The sequence below is a fragment of the Belonocnema kinseyi genome, chromosome 5 (genome assembly GCF_010883055.1).
Source record: "Belonocnema kinseyi isolate 2016_QV_RU_SX_M_011 chromosome 5, B_treatae_v1, whole genome shotgun sequence".
NCBI classification, from domain to species: domain Eukaryota; kingdom Metazoa; phylum Arthropoda; class Insecta; order Hymenoptera; family Cynipidae; genus Belonocnema; species Belonocnema kinseyi.
This window is the reverse complement of record NC_046661.1, coordinates 7838429-7854126: the sequence shown is the minus strand read 5'-3', so window position 1 is coordinate 7854126 and position 15698 is coordinate 7838429. Positions and strand designations below refer to the sequence as shown.

General features: G+C 36.4%; 1 protein-coding gene across 1 annotated transcript in view; it reads right to left on the bottom strand.

Annotated features, from left to right (window-relative positions):
• The window catches only part of LOC117172910 (protein unc-79 homolog), a 600505-nt gene that overhangs the window by 153634 nt on the left and 431173 nt on the right, over positions 1-15698 (bottom strand). The window contains exon 10 of the mRNA XM_033361204.1: positions 14053-14193. Coding sequence (XP_033217095.1) covers positions 14053-14193 — 141 coding nt within the window. The remainder of the gene's footprint in view (positions 1-14052; positions 14194-15698) is intronic.

Sequence of the window (15698 nt, the reverse complement as noted above, 5' to 3'; positions counted from 1 at the left end):
TAAGCATGGGAGATGGACAAGAGCAAGGCTTGCACCATGCTAGTATTCGGCCCTGACTCATACTTTAGCCAGATATTTTCAAGTGTCTTGCCATGCTTGAGCCATGCAAACTTCTTTTACGCTTGTTCTTTTAAAAATTGCGCAAAGTCAAATAAAAATATATGTATCCACCAATCCTTTTATAAAAGTCAGGAAAATTTAGTAGATTGTGTCCATTTTCAACCATTTTTCCAAAGTTCAATTTCAACCAAATCACGTTTGATCGTGGGCGAAGCATGGCAGACGGGACATTAGCCAACCTTGACCCATTGTTCATAAGCATGGGACAACCGAGGGAGACCGTGGGTGAACATTGATCTAAATGTAAGCCACGCTTACTTAAATCTTTTGTTTAAAAATTTAAATGAATAAGTTAATAAATAGACGAAAATGATGCCAGTCCAGGGGCCCGTCACATGACGCGACGGCTGTGGTCGAGAAAGCCAATGCTCCAAAGTATCACCAATCACGCAGTCAATCAATGATATTTAAATGCTCCTATTTTGTTGAGGAATAATTCAATTAAGGTAATACCTTTCAGACAACTTCATTATATCCTAATAAGCATTTCCTTCGCTGAAATTTTGCGCTAATAAAAAAATTGTATATAAATATAAATTTTTCCCAGCAAAAATGTATAACTTTTTATTTTAACAAACGAATACTATTTCAATTGCTCATTATCTTAAGAACAGTTTGAAGGACAATTTCTTAAATTTTTACTTTAAAATAAAACAAACCTTGTCTTTCCGAGTGAGTTGAAGTGAAAATATTTAGTCAATTTGCTTGTCTGAAAAATCAGGGTTTTTTCTTTATTTTTCACAGAAACGGTCAAAGATGCAGCTTTTTTGCTGCGAGAAAAAATATGAGCCATCACGTTTCCTACAAAGTAATACTTTTAAATAATGAATTTTAAAAAACTCATTGTCAAGGCATTAGGGGCCAACACGAGCGGCCTGAAGCGGCCAGGCAAATTTTATGTGGGGTTATGGAATTCGGGGTCTCAATTTTGTTAAAGTTGAAAAATAATATTTAACTTAAAATTATAAAAAGACAAGTTGTATATCATCATCAAATTAAATTAAAATTTTAATTAAAATTTATCAATTTAATAAACAATAACAACTCGCCATTTACATCGTCAATTTCAGAAAAATACATATTTTATCTATTAAAAAGTTTAATAAACGTGTCGCTTTCGAGAATAAACATCCTGCTTTCAAGAATGTTCTATAAAATTGTGTATTGCCCTGCCTACCGCACTTAAAATAATAAATAAATTAAACACTTATTTCGTTTAATTAACGGCAATTGCAGTTTTATTGCCTTTCAAGTTATTTGGCCATAAGCATGATTACGTTATCGTTTAAATAAACAATTTCCAATTTAATTAAGTGACACATTTCCACTTTTGCAAGTTGTCGCGAAAATACCATTTGGTGTGGTAATTAGTTTCTTTTTGTAAGGAACTTTATAATCTGTGAAAGCTGTTCTCCAATTGAGGGGAAAGTTGATCTTCTCCCATTGAACAAATAAATATATATATATATATATATTCCTTACAAAAACACATCAGCGAGAATGAGGTCTTGTTTTACTTTATTGGCTTTTTTACACTTATGGTGTTCTCTCTAGAAACTGTAGCATCCTAATTATATAAGGATAAACTTAATCTCAAAAAAGAAAAACTGTAACATAAAAAAATTCCCTTGAAAAAAATAATTACAATGTACTCTAAATGATTCGCACATCTCCCATTAGGACTATGCGCCACTTGTTTGTCTATACGTATGTGTTTGGCTATGTATTTTGTGAATTTCGTTCGTGAACAAGCAGTTTTTCTCGGTCCAGTCATACCATAAATTAGAAAATGGCGACTAAATACCTCTTTCCATCATTTATTTTCTCTTGTCCTCGTAATTCCGTATGATAAACATATTTGAATCGTGTAACAATGGCGAATTGAAAAAATCGAGTAGTGTAAATAAAAAATGTTTAGAATGGAATCGAGAAAAAAACTTAAAAGTTGGGGCAAACGTGCTTTTTTCTAATTCGTATGTTTTTTTAATAATAAGTTATATAACGATTTTAACTGTTATGCGGATAAAGATTTTATCGCCTGGAATACAAAATAGGTAATAAATATATAATAGTGTTTTATTTAAAAAATGCGATGCAAAGAAACAGCAAGATCATTATAAATCGACAAAATATACAGAAACCAATAAGAAAAGTGTATTGCATGTGCGCGAATGCGCGATTTCCGCGCCTGGCAACATTCTAATTTTTAGCTTTGGAATAGTAATGCCTGCTAAATCGAGAGTAGTCTCAACTATCAAAAACTGTAGATGTTCTTGGCAATAAATGGATGATTCCGTCAAGCACATGCATATTTAATAAATATATAAATGTAGATACTACAACCATTATTTTAAATTCCTGAAATGACGCTCTGCCCGTCTTCTAACCAAATTTTGTGTAATAGTGACTGAAGAAATTTTCTCCATGTAGCTTCATAATTTGGATTTATCCTTATGAAATTTGTGTTTGTCGAGGGCGGGATTGAAATCGCGATGAACAGACTCTATTGCCTGTTCACTGATGGGAAGAAGGAACTGCATGAACGTAGTAAGTAGCCTTTAATTTCTTTAAAGTGAAAAATAGGAATTCACGATAATAAAATATGTTGTGCAAAAAGATAGCAAACAAAGAGATGTTGACGAGTGTCAAGTTTGCTGCGAAAGCGAAGCAAAGGTAGCGGCCATGTGAGTTATAACCAGGTTGTCCCCGAGTTACACTTGCTACTTTTTTCAATATCTGTAATTAAAAAATACAATTTTTGTCTATCCTGTAGAGCAAATCGCGAGTGTATGCAAGAAAATACGTTATTCTTAGATTGTAAGTTTAGGTTAAAGGTGTTAGGCTTCTGCCACCACAAGGCGCAGCTGCCAAGTCAAGGAATAAAACCTCAAACACGCGAGTTTTATTCTTAACGCAACCCTTTTATTCCGTTCTATGTTTCTCCTACGAAATGAATGCGTAAAATTGCGATCTCCGTATGTGTCACTTTAAGTGGTTTCCTGAAGACCCAAAATCAGCCGCTTTACTTTTGCTCTATAGGCGTGAAAAGGCTTAGAAAAATTGAGAATTTTATAAAGCACTGTAATGATGCGTAATGTGACGCAGTTACCAGTTAGGCCTTTAGGGTATTCCTCTCTATAGCTATGCTACTATCTTTTCATACATGAGTGACCTCGGCACATTTCCACGGCTCGCCTCATCCAAAATAGAGATTCTTTGAGCTTTCTAGCAGGGCGGGCCTTTTTTTGTTTTACTGCCTAGCGCTGGTCCCTTTCTTCGACCCGTGGTCAGGTGCCACCCGAGGATTCAGAACCACGGGTCGAAGAAAGACACCAGGGATCGGCAGTCAAACAAAAAAAGGCCAACCCTGCTTTCTGTTACTTGTTTTAAAAAAAAATGTTAAAAAATATCGCGATTTTTACAAAAAATAAGACTATCACATCCTTCCGGGTGGTTGAAAATAATTACAGAGCCTATCCATTACAGTTTTTAGTTCGAATCGCTTTAATATCTGTATTGGAACTGAAGATAATATAGTTGCACATTTTTGTACTTTTAAGCAACAATTTTTATTATTTTTTTAAATTTCTCAACTGCAACTGGTTCGCAACAGTTTTCCTCATACACATGAATTTTCTCAAATCTTTTGCATTAACTCTTGTATAAGAAATAATGCTGTAAACTTGACTGTTCTTAAATGTACCCGAAAATCCTTACTTTTTTACATTTTTCAGTTTGCTAAGCACAAAATTTTGTTTACACGAACGTCTTCAAGCTCATTTACGTAGAACACTTTCAGCTTTCATATGACTGCTGTTTTGTTGCACTAGCATTTTTTTGACTTAATATAACCTATACGAAATACGACCGCTCAAGAGTAATCCAGACAGAGATGATCGCGCATTGTCATTCGAGAATGATTCTTCGAGTTCTATAAGTGTCGTAGTAGGCCCCTGTAAATACGAGCGCTCACTGCGCAACTGCTTAGTCACGCATTGGCTTTGATTTTCAAAGGATTGGTGATTAAGCAAAGTTTGCGGTTGTGTGTTTTTGCGTAATTATCATCATGGCCAGCAGATTGCAGAAAACCACTGTAAATTCGACGGTGAGTGTAATTTGTATGTGTGCCTATGTTTTGAATAAGAATTTTGAATTTCTTTTCTTTACTACAAGATTTTGTGCATCTCTATATGATAACAGGTTAAGACCTAATGAGAGATCAGATGGCATGACTAGAACTACCTGCTGCTGCTGCAAACGCGAGAAGTGCATGTATGCCGATTTACATCTGCCTCTATTCAAACACAACATAAAATCAATTTAGGAAAATTCATAGTTAATCATTACACAGCCACACAAAAAAAAAGTGTGCAGATCTGGTAACAAGACACACGTATTCCTATGGATTTTGGGGCGCTGAATTCAAATTCGCTATCAAAAATCACCCATCACGTCATGGTTGAGCCATAACCTCAAAAAATGACAACAAATCATGCACTGAGGCAAATAAATTTCAAAATAATGCAAGAGATGCAAATTTTCACTTCAAAAACATGTCGAAAATTGTGAAGGATCAAGCCTTGTCTGATATCAATTTGTTTAATATAACTTACCCAACAGAGCCTGACCTCACCTAACCTGAATTAACAGAAATTTATTGAACTACACGTAAAGCTCTGGAAGCATATTTTCCCAGTACCAAATGTGTGCTACATCGAATGGGTCAACTCGAGCCTAAACTAATCTAACCTAACCTCACGAAACACAATTAAACTGATTGTGTTGTCCCGTTGTGTTTGCGGTACCGTTTCATTCAGCTTCGGCTTAACCTACATAGAGGTTTAACCTGTCCTAACCTAACAAAACCTGACCTAACCTAACCGATTACGCTGGCAACCCTGTTCTTGCGTACTTTCATATTTTGACATTAATAGCAGTGAATGTCTGGAGTTTCGTAACCGCTTGTTGCTAGCATTATTCGCCTGTGCCTGTAACCAGGGCACCTCCACGTGGTGACAGTGGGAAAAGGATCCACATTGGCTGAATCCCTGGTTAAACGGCGTTCATGCCGTCATGGCAGACACAGGTAAAAAGTGTATTAAGATGCAGAAAAAAACCTCAGTATCGGCGTCTGGTCAGGGTGGGAAAGCGGGCTCTCCGACATCGTCATCATGCAACCGTAGCTCTTCATCAATGGATCACTTGGTTGGTGTAGAGTCTCATGCTACAAGGAAAAAAACCGCGAGCATTTTTCAATCGCATGCCTGCAAGAATAGCTCAGATTCATTATGTTACATTTGCAGTAAATATGAAGTGAGCAGTTTTCGAAAATCAATCGACGAAGAAGCGAAAAGTCTTTACGAAAAGTGTTTTGATCGTAAATTGCTGCACCAAGAAACAAAATGGGTTCCTCACGTCATTTGCAATTCCTGCAGACTTATGTTGTATCGTCTAAAAAATTCAAATAACGAAAAGTACCGCAAGTACTCTACACCAACCACATGGAAAAAACCCGTTATTGTGAAGGACTGCTCCTTTTGCATGAATTCCGTCAAAGGGTTCAACGCCAGAAATAAAAATAACATTTCGTACATTAATGTGTGCACAGTCACAAGAGCAATTGAAATCAACAAAAATGCATGCCAGACTGATTTAAGCGCTTTAGAAGATGATAGAATGGAAGTTGAAAGTCAACGTCATGGAGACGGTAGTGAAACCAGTGATCGAACAGAAAATAGTTCTGATGATTTCGATGAAAATGACGAAAAAGATGACGAATATGGCGTGCATAAAATGAAATTGAAGGTTCCAATATTAGTGTCGCAACTAGAACTCAAAGATTTTATTAGAGATCTTGGATTACCGAAAGACAGCGCTGAATTTGCAGCTTCATTTCTAAAAAGAAGAAATCTTCTAGAGCCAAAGACAAAAGTTTCATTCTATCGCGACAGGGACAAAGAATTCAGAAAGTTTTTCGTTAAAGACGAAGAGACGTATTTAGTGTACTGCACTGACGTTAACGGACTAATGAACCACTTGAAGAAAAATGTGTACAGAGACGAAGAATGGCGACTTTTCATTGATTCGTCAAAACGCAGCATTAAGGCTGTTTTACTGCATAACACGAATACTTACGCTCCTATCTCTATAGCTCACTCAACGGTCATCAAAGAAGAATATAACAATGTTAAAATGCTTCTTGAAAAAATTGATTACACGAATCACAAATGGCAAATATGTGGTGATTTCAAAGTCATAACAATGATATTAGGCCAACAATCGGGTTTCACGAGAGAGCCATGCTTTATATGCCTGTGGAATAGCAGATATCGAGCCAATCATTACAGCAAAAAACATTGGCCTTTAAGAGATTCATTCAAAGATGGTTCTCATAATATCATCAACCAAAGCCTCGTTGATCCAGAAAAAATTTTACTACCACCCCTGCACATAAAGCTTGGGCTCATGAAGCAATTTGTCAAGGCGTTAGACAAAGGCGGACAATGCTATAAGTATATATCCCTTAAATCCCCTAATGTTTCAGACGCTAAATTGAAAGAAAGAGTCTTTGATGGACCACAGATTCGAATATTGACAAGAGATACTAATTTCGTGAGCCACATGACGAAAATTGAAATGGACGCTTGGGAAAGTTTTAAAGCAGTAAACGAAAATTTCCTCGGTAACAAAAAAAGTCCAAACTACGAGAATTTTGTTGCGAAAATGATAAGAAACTACAAAAAGTTAGGCTGCTTGATGAATTTAAGACTTCACTTTCTAGATTCCCATCTGGTTAAGTTTCTAGAAAATGTTGGTGATTTCAGCGAAGAACAAGGGGAACGTTTTCATCAAGACATAAAAGTGATGGAACAACGATATCAGGGCAGATGGGATGAGGTCATGATGGCTGATTTTTGATGGATGTTGAAAAGGGAAACGAATGTAGATCTTAAACGTTAGCGTAACCGTTTGCATCGTTCCATCGAAGAAAAAAGGACACGTTATAGCAGGCAGAAAATAGACTGAAGTAGGTCTATAAATCAATTTAATTACGATAAAAAGCAAGATAAAATGTAAACACGAAAGATAGTATAAATATATCCCTTAAGTTTAAGAATAGCAGAGAGAAGAAAATTTTGAATAAAACTCTTATTCATTTGCATGTTTAATTTACAGTTCTACAATTTAATTGATACAAGCATTGTCAGGTTAGTTGAAATGGGGTCAATTCTACTTGTAGTTCTAAGTTTCTTCAAATGAGTAATGTGCGTCTAAACTTTTAACCACCTGTAGTACAATGAAATGAATTTTATTGTGTTACAACGAGAACACTTAAGTTAAGTTGTTTTGCGTTAAGCAAAATTTCGTTAGGTTCTGTTAAGTTAGATTCATTTGTAGGTTAAGATCGAGTTGACCTATTAAATATAGCACACATTTAAGACTGAGAACCGTACGCTCACATAGCTACACGTGTGGTTGAATTTCATTCGGCCAGGTTAGGTTAGGTCAGGTTTTTTTAGGTTAGGATAGGTTAAACCTCTATGTAGGTTAAGCCGAAGCTGAATAAAACGGTACCGCAAACACAACGGGACAACACAATGAGTTTAATTGTGTTACGTGAAGTTAAGTTAGGTTAGGTTAGGTCAGGTTTTTTTAGGTTAGGATAGGTTTGACCTCTTTGCAGGTTAGGCCCAAGCTGATTCAAACGGTACCGCAAACACAACGGGACAACACAATCAGTTTAATTGTGTTTCGTGAGGTTAGGTTAAGTTAGGTTAGGTTAGGCTAGGTTAGATTTATTTTCAGGTTAGGCTCGAGTTGACCCATTCGATGTAGCACACATTTACTACTGTGAAAATATGCTTCCAGAGCTATACGTGTAGTTCAATAAACTTCTGTTAATTCAGGTTAGGTGAGGTCAGGTTCTATTGGGTAAAGTTATGTTAAATAAGTTGATATCAGACAAGGGTTGATCCTTTACACTTGTCGACATGTTTTTGAAGTGAAAATTTGCATCACTGGCATTATTTTGAAATTTATTTTCCTCAGTGCATGATTTTTCGTCATTTTTTGAGGTTATGGCTCAACCATGACGTGATGGGTGATTTTTGATATCGATTTTGAATTCAGCGCCCCAAAAATCCATAGGAATATGTGTGTCTTGTTACCAGATGCGCACACTTTTTTTGTGTGGCTGTGTTATTACTTCGTTGATATTACAACCTACAACACGTATAACACACGCCCAAACACATATTTATATAAGCATATAATCTGAAATCTTTCAGATTTCTTTGACTGTAAAATATAAGCCGAAGAGGTGGCACCAGTGATGCACTCTTCTGAGTGTAAACAAATTGTCTCATTTATCCAGGATGATCAGCCACCATCTTCCGCTCAACCAACTGAATCATCTTCCAGAGATCAATCGAAATGTTAAAACTGATAGAAATCTACCACGCAAGATAAGCCATCATCTTATTCGCGAGGGAATTCAACATCTCATTCTCGAGGTAAACCGCCAATTTCTGTATTGAAAAAAATTATGAAATCTTCTCATAACGAATCGAAATCTCGAGAACGATTAAAATCTCGTTGGCCGGGCTCTCAAACATGCATTAGCTCATGGTCTTAAACTTGTCAAAATTTATATAGTTCTTAAATTTAAACAGTCTACATGGCTTAAGAAATATATGGATCTCAATTGTAACTTTAGAACAAACGCTAAGAATGAATTTAAAAATAACCTATTTAAATTGATGAATAACGCTGTTTGCGCGAAAACAATGGCGAATGTACAAAAACTTGTCAATATGAAACTCGCAACAAAGTGGAAGGGTAGTATGGAGCAGAATCTCTCACAGCCAAACCAAATTTCCACAGCCAAGCAATATTTAGTGGAAATCCAGTGGCTATTGAATTAAGGAAATCTCAAGTCTTGTTCAATACACCGTTCGAGGTAGGGCTTACGGTCCTTGATGTATCCAAAATCCTAATTTATGATCTCCACTACGGCTACATGTGTAAAAAGTATGATAAAAATTGCAAATTATTGTATACTGACACGGATACTTTAATATACGAAGTTGAATGCGCTGACATTTATGTTCGTATGAAAAAGATATGGAAAACAATATATACCAATTCGATACATCAGACTACCTTCGCGACAATTTTTTCGGAATGCCGCAAGCCAAGAACAAAGTTCTGGGTTTAATGAAGGATGAATGTTCTGGTAAAATTATTACGGAATTTGTTAGCTTGCCAAGCAAGATCTATAGTATCCACGTGATCGGTGGAGATTTGGTCAAAACAGCAAAAGGGGTGAAAGCTAGCGCCGTCAAAAAGTCAATCACCTTTGATAACTTCACTGCATGCCTATGAAACTTAATTATACAATCCAGAACACAGTATATAATCAGATGCAGACTTTAGAAAGTTGAAACCATTAAACAAATAAAAATTGCATTAAGCCATTATGACGGCAAGCGATTTTTGCTAAATAATAGTACAGATACGCCATCAAGGTAAACGGTTGGTCAACAAAGTCATCAACAACTTGCCGTTTGAGCTGTACTTGCCTGGTTACTAATACTGTGGTCCAGGTACAAAGCTAGCTCAGCGACTTGCTCGAGGTGATCCTGGTGGTAATCCTTTGACATTTGATACTCGAGAAATCGTGTCAACTTTAAAACGAGAAACGCTGCAGAGCGTGTATTAGCCAGTAAAGCTGGGGGAAGTCTTTTTTCTGAAGACGCTGGATTTGACGAGAAAGCTCCAGCACTGTAATAACTAACCTATTGAATGCCAAAACGAAACTCGATATGAGTTTCAAAGAGAAAATATATTTCCAAGAATAGGAAGCCCAGTTCGAAGGAGAAACCAGTTACAAAAAATAAACTAATAGCATTTAGAAACAATTTGACTGCAGCCAAGAAGGCAATGAGACGAAGTAGTGATGCAAAAGTGGCCATCAAGTCTGCAATCATAGGTGCACAGAAAGCTGTCAAAAGCGTAGGCGACAAACATCAAGTACAATAGCCACGTTTCTTGCCAATACCTTCGAAAGTTGGAGGTGTTTTGCCACTAAGTCCCATTTTTGCTAGACTCAGTGCACTTGGTTCTATTACTGGTGGAGCAGAAGGTGTAGCTAAGGCGCTAAATGATGCTTGCACTACCAAACAACAACTGGCAGAATCTCAATGTCATAACAATGCAATGTAGTCTATTGCTCTAGGAAAAGGTTTACACCTAAAACCCTGTGGAAAGGATTAGGTATTCACATGGAAGCTTACCGAAAAGAACAGGGACTTCATGTAATATCGGTGTCAAAAAACTTGTAGTGAACCTATCACACCATCCACTTACTGATAACGATCTGTTCAAGTTTGCTAAAGCTCTCAAGATTTCACATTTTCGTGGAGTGCTTATCAGCAATCAACTACCAGTGAATGGACCTCGCAAAGTTGGTCAGCTATTGTTAATCTTAATGATAGTGACGGTCCCGGTACCACTAGGTAACCTATACAACAATTTATGATAGTGTCCTAAACTTTGACAGTTTCGTTAATCTTTGACCACCATCGGATCTAGTAGATAACCTAGGTATTAGTAGAGTGATAAACTACAATCATGTTAGATATCAAGGCTATGACAATGTTGAATGTGGTCATTTCGGTCTAAAATTTCTATGTGGAAAAATGCATATAAAACATAAGACCATCAGGGATGAATCGTTCACTCTCACGATAAGAGAAAACTCTTCTGTGCTAGAAGCAGAGTATTTTCCGCCAATAGAACTCTCTTCTCACAAGAACTATGCCCTTGGACTGGTTCAATTGCTCACATTCAATGCGATTCCTAACGTTGATTTTAGCAATTGATAGTATTAAAATAAACATCAAACCCAATAATAAAACATTGCGCAGTGAGATAAAGTATGATCACAAAGTGAATTTTTAACCCCACGATTCTATTAATTGCCTGTTGGGATTCACGCCACGAATTCTTGAAGCCAATCAGGCCGGCGACTTGATGAATTTTTTAGGAGAAGTTATAACAATGAGACTACACGTCAAATCATAATAATGGGTATCGCGTATAATCACAAAGGAGCCTATATAAGAATGTCAACGTGTCAAATGCAAGCCAGTTCTCGAAAAACACGCAAGACGCTAATACCTAAGAACGTGCTCTTTCTGGCACACCGTGGTCTGAAGATCAAACCTTGTGGAAAAAGAAACTGAAGTGTCTATTCAGAATATTTATCATTTCCTTTTGTTGCAACGAAAATGGAAAAAATGCTGAACATTCAAGCACCAATGCGTTTTGATGAGTCTATAGCTTACTCTGAGATTCATGCACATCAGCCTTACGCCTCATCAATATTTAACAACAGCGATGAAATTCGAATTTCTATTCAGCATTAAGATTTATGCATACTACCAAGCAAGAATTCAATACACATGTATGGAAGGCTAACAAGACCTGATGGAGTTACACCTGTTACTACTACAATACTAGTGAGCAATGCCATCTGCTATCTGCTTGATAAAATTCGATATGAACTCAATGGTATTCAGATCGATCGTTGAAAGAATGTCGGTCTCACGAATACTATGAAAAACTTCGCCTCACTTACGCCTGGACAAATTAATTTTATGAAGAATGCAGGATGGCTCAACATCCCGGAAGAAACAAAATGTTTTACCAATGATGAGGGATACTTTGATGTCGCTGTTTCACTCAGTAAGATCTTAGAATTTGCTGAAGACTATCGAGAAATCGTTCTAACATCCATGAGTTTTCGCTCATAGGAATTTTGTGAATACCCCCTGCTTCCCACCACCTTAAGACATATACAGACTGTGAAAACATCAACTCAGTTGGAAGAACTAAGGTACATTATACTGGGTTTTTGTACAGGTAGAAAGGATAAACTAGACATTTATGCTAATCGCTTCGATCACTGTAATGTAACCAATGTCAAATTATTCTTCAATTCACAGTGCTATCCGTACGGTAATTTGCATCTAAACTTCAACCATAATCAGTTTCCCCTGTGTTATGATATGTATGCAAACTTGCAGACCGCATACTACGGGAAAGAGACTGAACCAATGTTGAAGTAAAGTGATTTCAAAGAATATGCTCCACTTACTGTCATTGATTGATAAAACAATATTACTTTCGCAAACAGGGCTCTGTGGACGTTTGTTTGGAATTTAAATCTGCAAACAACTTCCCTTCTGAAACTGCAGCCTACTGTCTAATTATACATGAACGTATTATTCAGTACCAACCTCTTAGTGGTAGCGTGAAAAAGTTGATTTAAGATGATAGTGGTAGGAGTAATAAAATTGGGGAGAAAAGGTAAAAAGAGATGAATACAGCACACAGAGCTTATGTTTCATCGACATGGAGTTTATCGTGGATTTGCAAGGCCTCTAGAATCCCCTCAACCAATTCGTCTTCAAGGAATTGACTATATTTCATTGTCAGGAAGACGCTCAACCTATAACCTACCTATTTAAACCTCCTTCCTACGGGAATTCACTACCTGCTAAATACAAAAGTCAAAATTTGTGTCTGACGTGGAATTACAACGGTCTAGAATGAACTTCCGGTGACATACCATACGAAGAAGTAGGGCTTATAATTCGAGATACACTGCGTAGCGCTAGTGCAGTCTATGTTAAAGGATTGGAAAAAAAAAATTGTTGGACCAGTTTCTACAAAATGTAATTAATTTGGAAGATCTGGGCTTTCCATTATTGCAAAAATGGTACAGTCTTGTTTCAACAAGATAAAATCACCACCTTCAGTTCTGACATAACGCTTGTGCAGTTCGAAATGCTATGACTCTAAAAACCAGATTCTTGCCTGATAAGGAACAGCCGACTATCAGGCATTACTCTGAAAGTAGAGCCTATGATGATAATACAACTGAAAGTAGTGATACTACGGATACTTTCATTAGCAAACCAACGCTCAAAGATGTTAATAGGTATTATGAATTTCTGTTATAACCATGTTTACTTTGATCACATTATGGGTTAAGATTTTCTCTTGTAAAAGCAGGCCTAATGTTTTTTCTTGAATAAAACCAAACGTTTAATTTTATATTGAGTGAACATTTATTTAAACCCATCTAATTAGTTAAGAATTAGCAAAGCTTATTGGGTATCCTTCTTTCTGGCGTTAAATATTACAAACATCGTTGTGTGAAATTCTAAAGACAAATTGTGCTTACTATCAGCGGTCTGCAATCATTGCCGTTCTTGGGCATCTAAAATATTACATCCAAGCTTTGAGAGTCCACAAACTCACAAATGTTTCTAAAACTTTCGACTACAACAGGGAATCCTAATATTCTGGAACCATCCATCTAGGTCGATCTTGCAGGGAAACAACTAGTTGAGCAAATAATGAATTAGTTTAAGCTTTCTAGAAATGTTGATTACTCACACAAAGTTAAAAAATAAGGATTTCGGAGAGGGAATACATCCCCATTGATCGAAACTCCAGAAAAATAAATTTCTAGTAGGTCTCGGAACTCGCAGAACCCCTGGTCTCACATACGCCACCTACATAAAAGCTGCTTGTGGGTTCGGTCGGTAAAACAGGGACCAACCGTGGATATCAAGTCGATATTGCATATCAGGACTCTACCTTACCGGTAGTAAAATTAACGACTATCGTGAATTCACCGGCCACTGCTTTATCAGGCGATTATCCCTAGAAATCGCACAGCTTAACTACTTATATGCTTTTGACAGTATTTGAATGTACCATTAGTTCAATAATGCGAAATTCAATAAGACTAACACTTTTGATTCAACAGTAATTTCTCTTAGTTCACTACAGATAAAAACTTACAGTAATATATTATAAGTTTAGCTAAAAATAGTAAAAAATAATAAAAGGACCTACCTGTTTGGAATGAGACATTAGATGTAGAAGGCAAGGAGTCACTTTAACCCAAAATTCTAGAAGTATATTCATTGCAGAATTACTATGTTCAGTACCAGATGAGTTATTTTTGACCATTTCTTCTAAGTAGACCGTCCATAACTGTAAATTGGGTAATTTGAAATTTTATTTTCCAGCGAATAATTAAAACAAAATTGAAATATTCGACAAATACATTGTAAAACTGTAGCTCTTGTAAAACTAAATATTACTATAGTTTTTTTATAAGGTTGTTTAATTTAAATCCCGTAGCACAGCAATTAAATCCTATTGTGCTATGCCTTTTTATTTTTAAACACCCGTTGAAGGTAAGGTCCATGTAAGGATTATCCTCGTTGCTCAAGTATCATTTAAGTGCTTTAGCCCGAACCAGCAGACAAAACTTCACTTCACTGGATATGGGTTTGTGAACATTTTTCTTTACTAAGGTTGTCTTAAAATTACTGTCGGTTATCACTGTAGGTTAAAATAGTATTTTAAACACGTGTCAATTGTCTCTACGAAAATGTCGTCGGCACGTGTTTATCTCAAGCTTTACGTAGGTTTTACGTAAGTTTAAAGTTATATTGTCAGTTAGTTTTCTTTGTAGATTAATTTTCGGGAATTATTGTATAATTAGTTTTCTTTAATAGACGATCTTGAATTTATATGTCAAGCATGGCTCCGGGTACAGTCGGTATCACATGACCATAGGTCCGATAAGGGTAATTTTCCATGAAGCGCGTATTGTGTAAATAATATTGAAATTAAGATTTAATGAGGTTCGATGTTCTTTTTTATGCTGAATGAAGTGGTCATGTAAAAATTAATCTTTTTCTCAACTATATTAGGCCACAAGTCAAGATAGCCACTCAAGCCTATCTTTATTAATCGCATTATCTTTTTTCCAGATTAGTCAGACATGGGGCCCACTACCCCAGGACTGAGTTGAGGTAGACCATTAAACTTTTTGTCAGTGAAGAGATTTTCACCGGGCGGAAAATCTGCTTACATAAGATTACTGCCTTATAAAAAAGGTAATTTCGATTAAAATTAATGTAATGTGTTCTATGTAATCGGCGACGGTAATACGCTCTATTCTTTTATGTATTTGACTGAAAAAAACCTAAAGCCGACATTATAAGCAAGATGTTTAAATAAACGAGGCTTTGTTGTTAACTGCTTGTAATCTTCAAGTGTTTTCTCCTTTCTGAGTTCAATATAGTTTTATTAGCGATTAGGGCTAAGTGAAATAATATAAATAACAACTTGTCCTGCAGCATTTTATCTCGCGCGGAAGTCATTACGCTGATTGTCACTCCTAACAAGTATGTAATCGGCAAGGCATCGTACAATAAAGAGGGTTTTTGCGACTTTTAGATTTGAAATATCAAGTAGATGGAAATCTATAAATTCAGAAAAATCAATTAGCTGTGCAACCAGAGTTATGGTGTAGTTCAAAAACCAAAGTGAAGTACCAGTTCACACACTGTGTCACGTGAAGTGAAGTGAAGAAGCGGTGAGCGAGCCGACGCTCCACCACAGCGAGGACACTTGAGTTAAAGAAAAAAGTGAGAAATAATTCTAGCTACTTTGAACGCATCCTCGGGTTGCGAATAGAGGTTTTC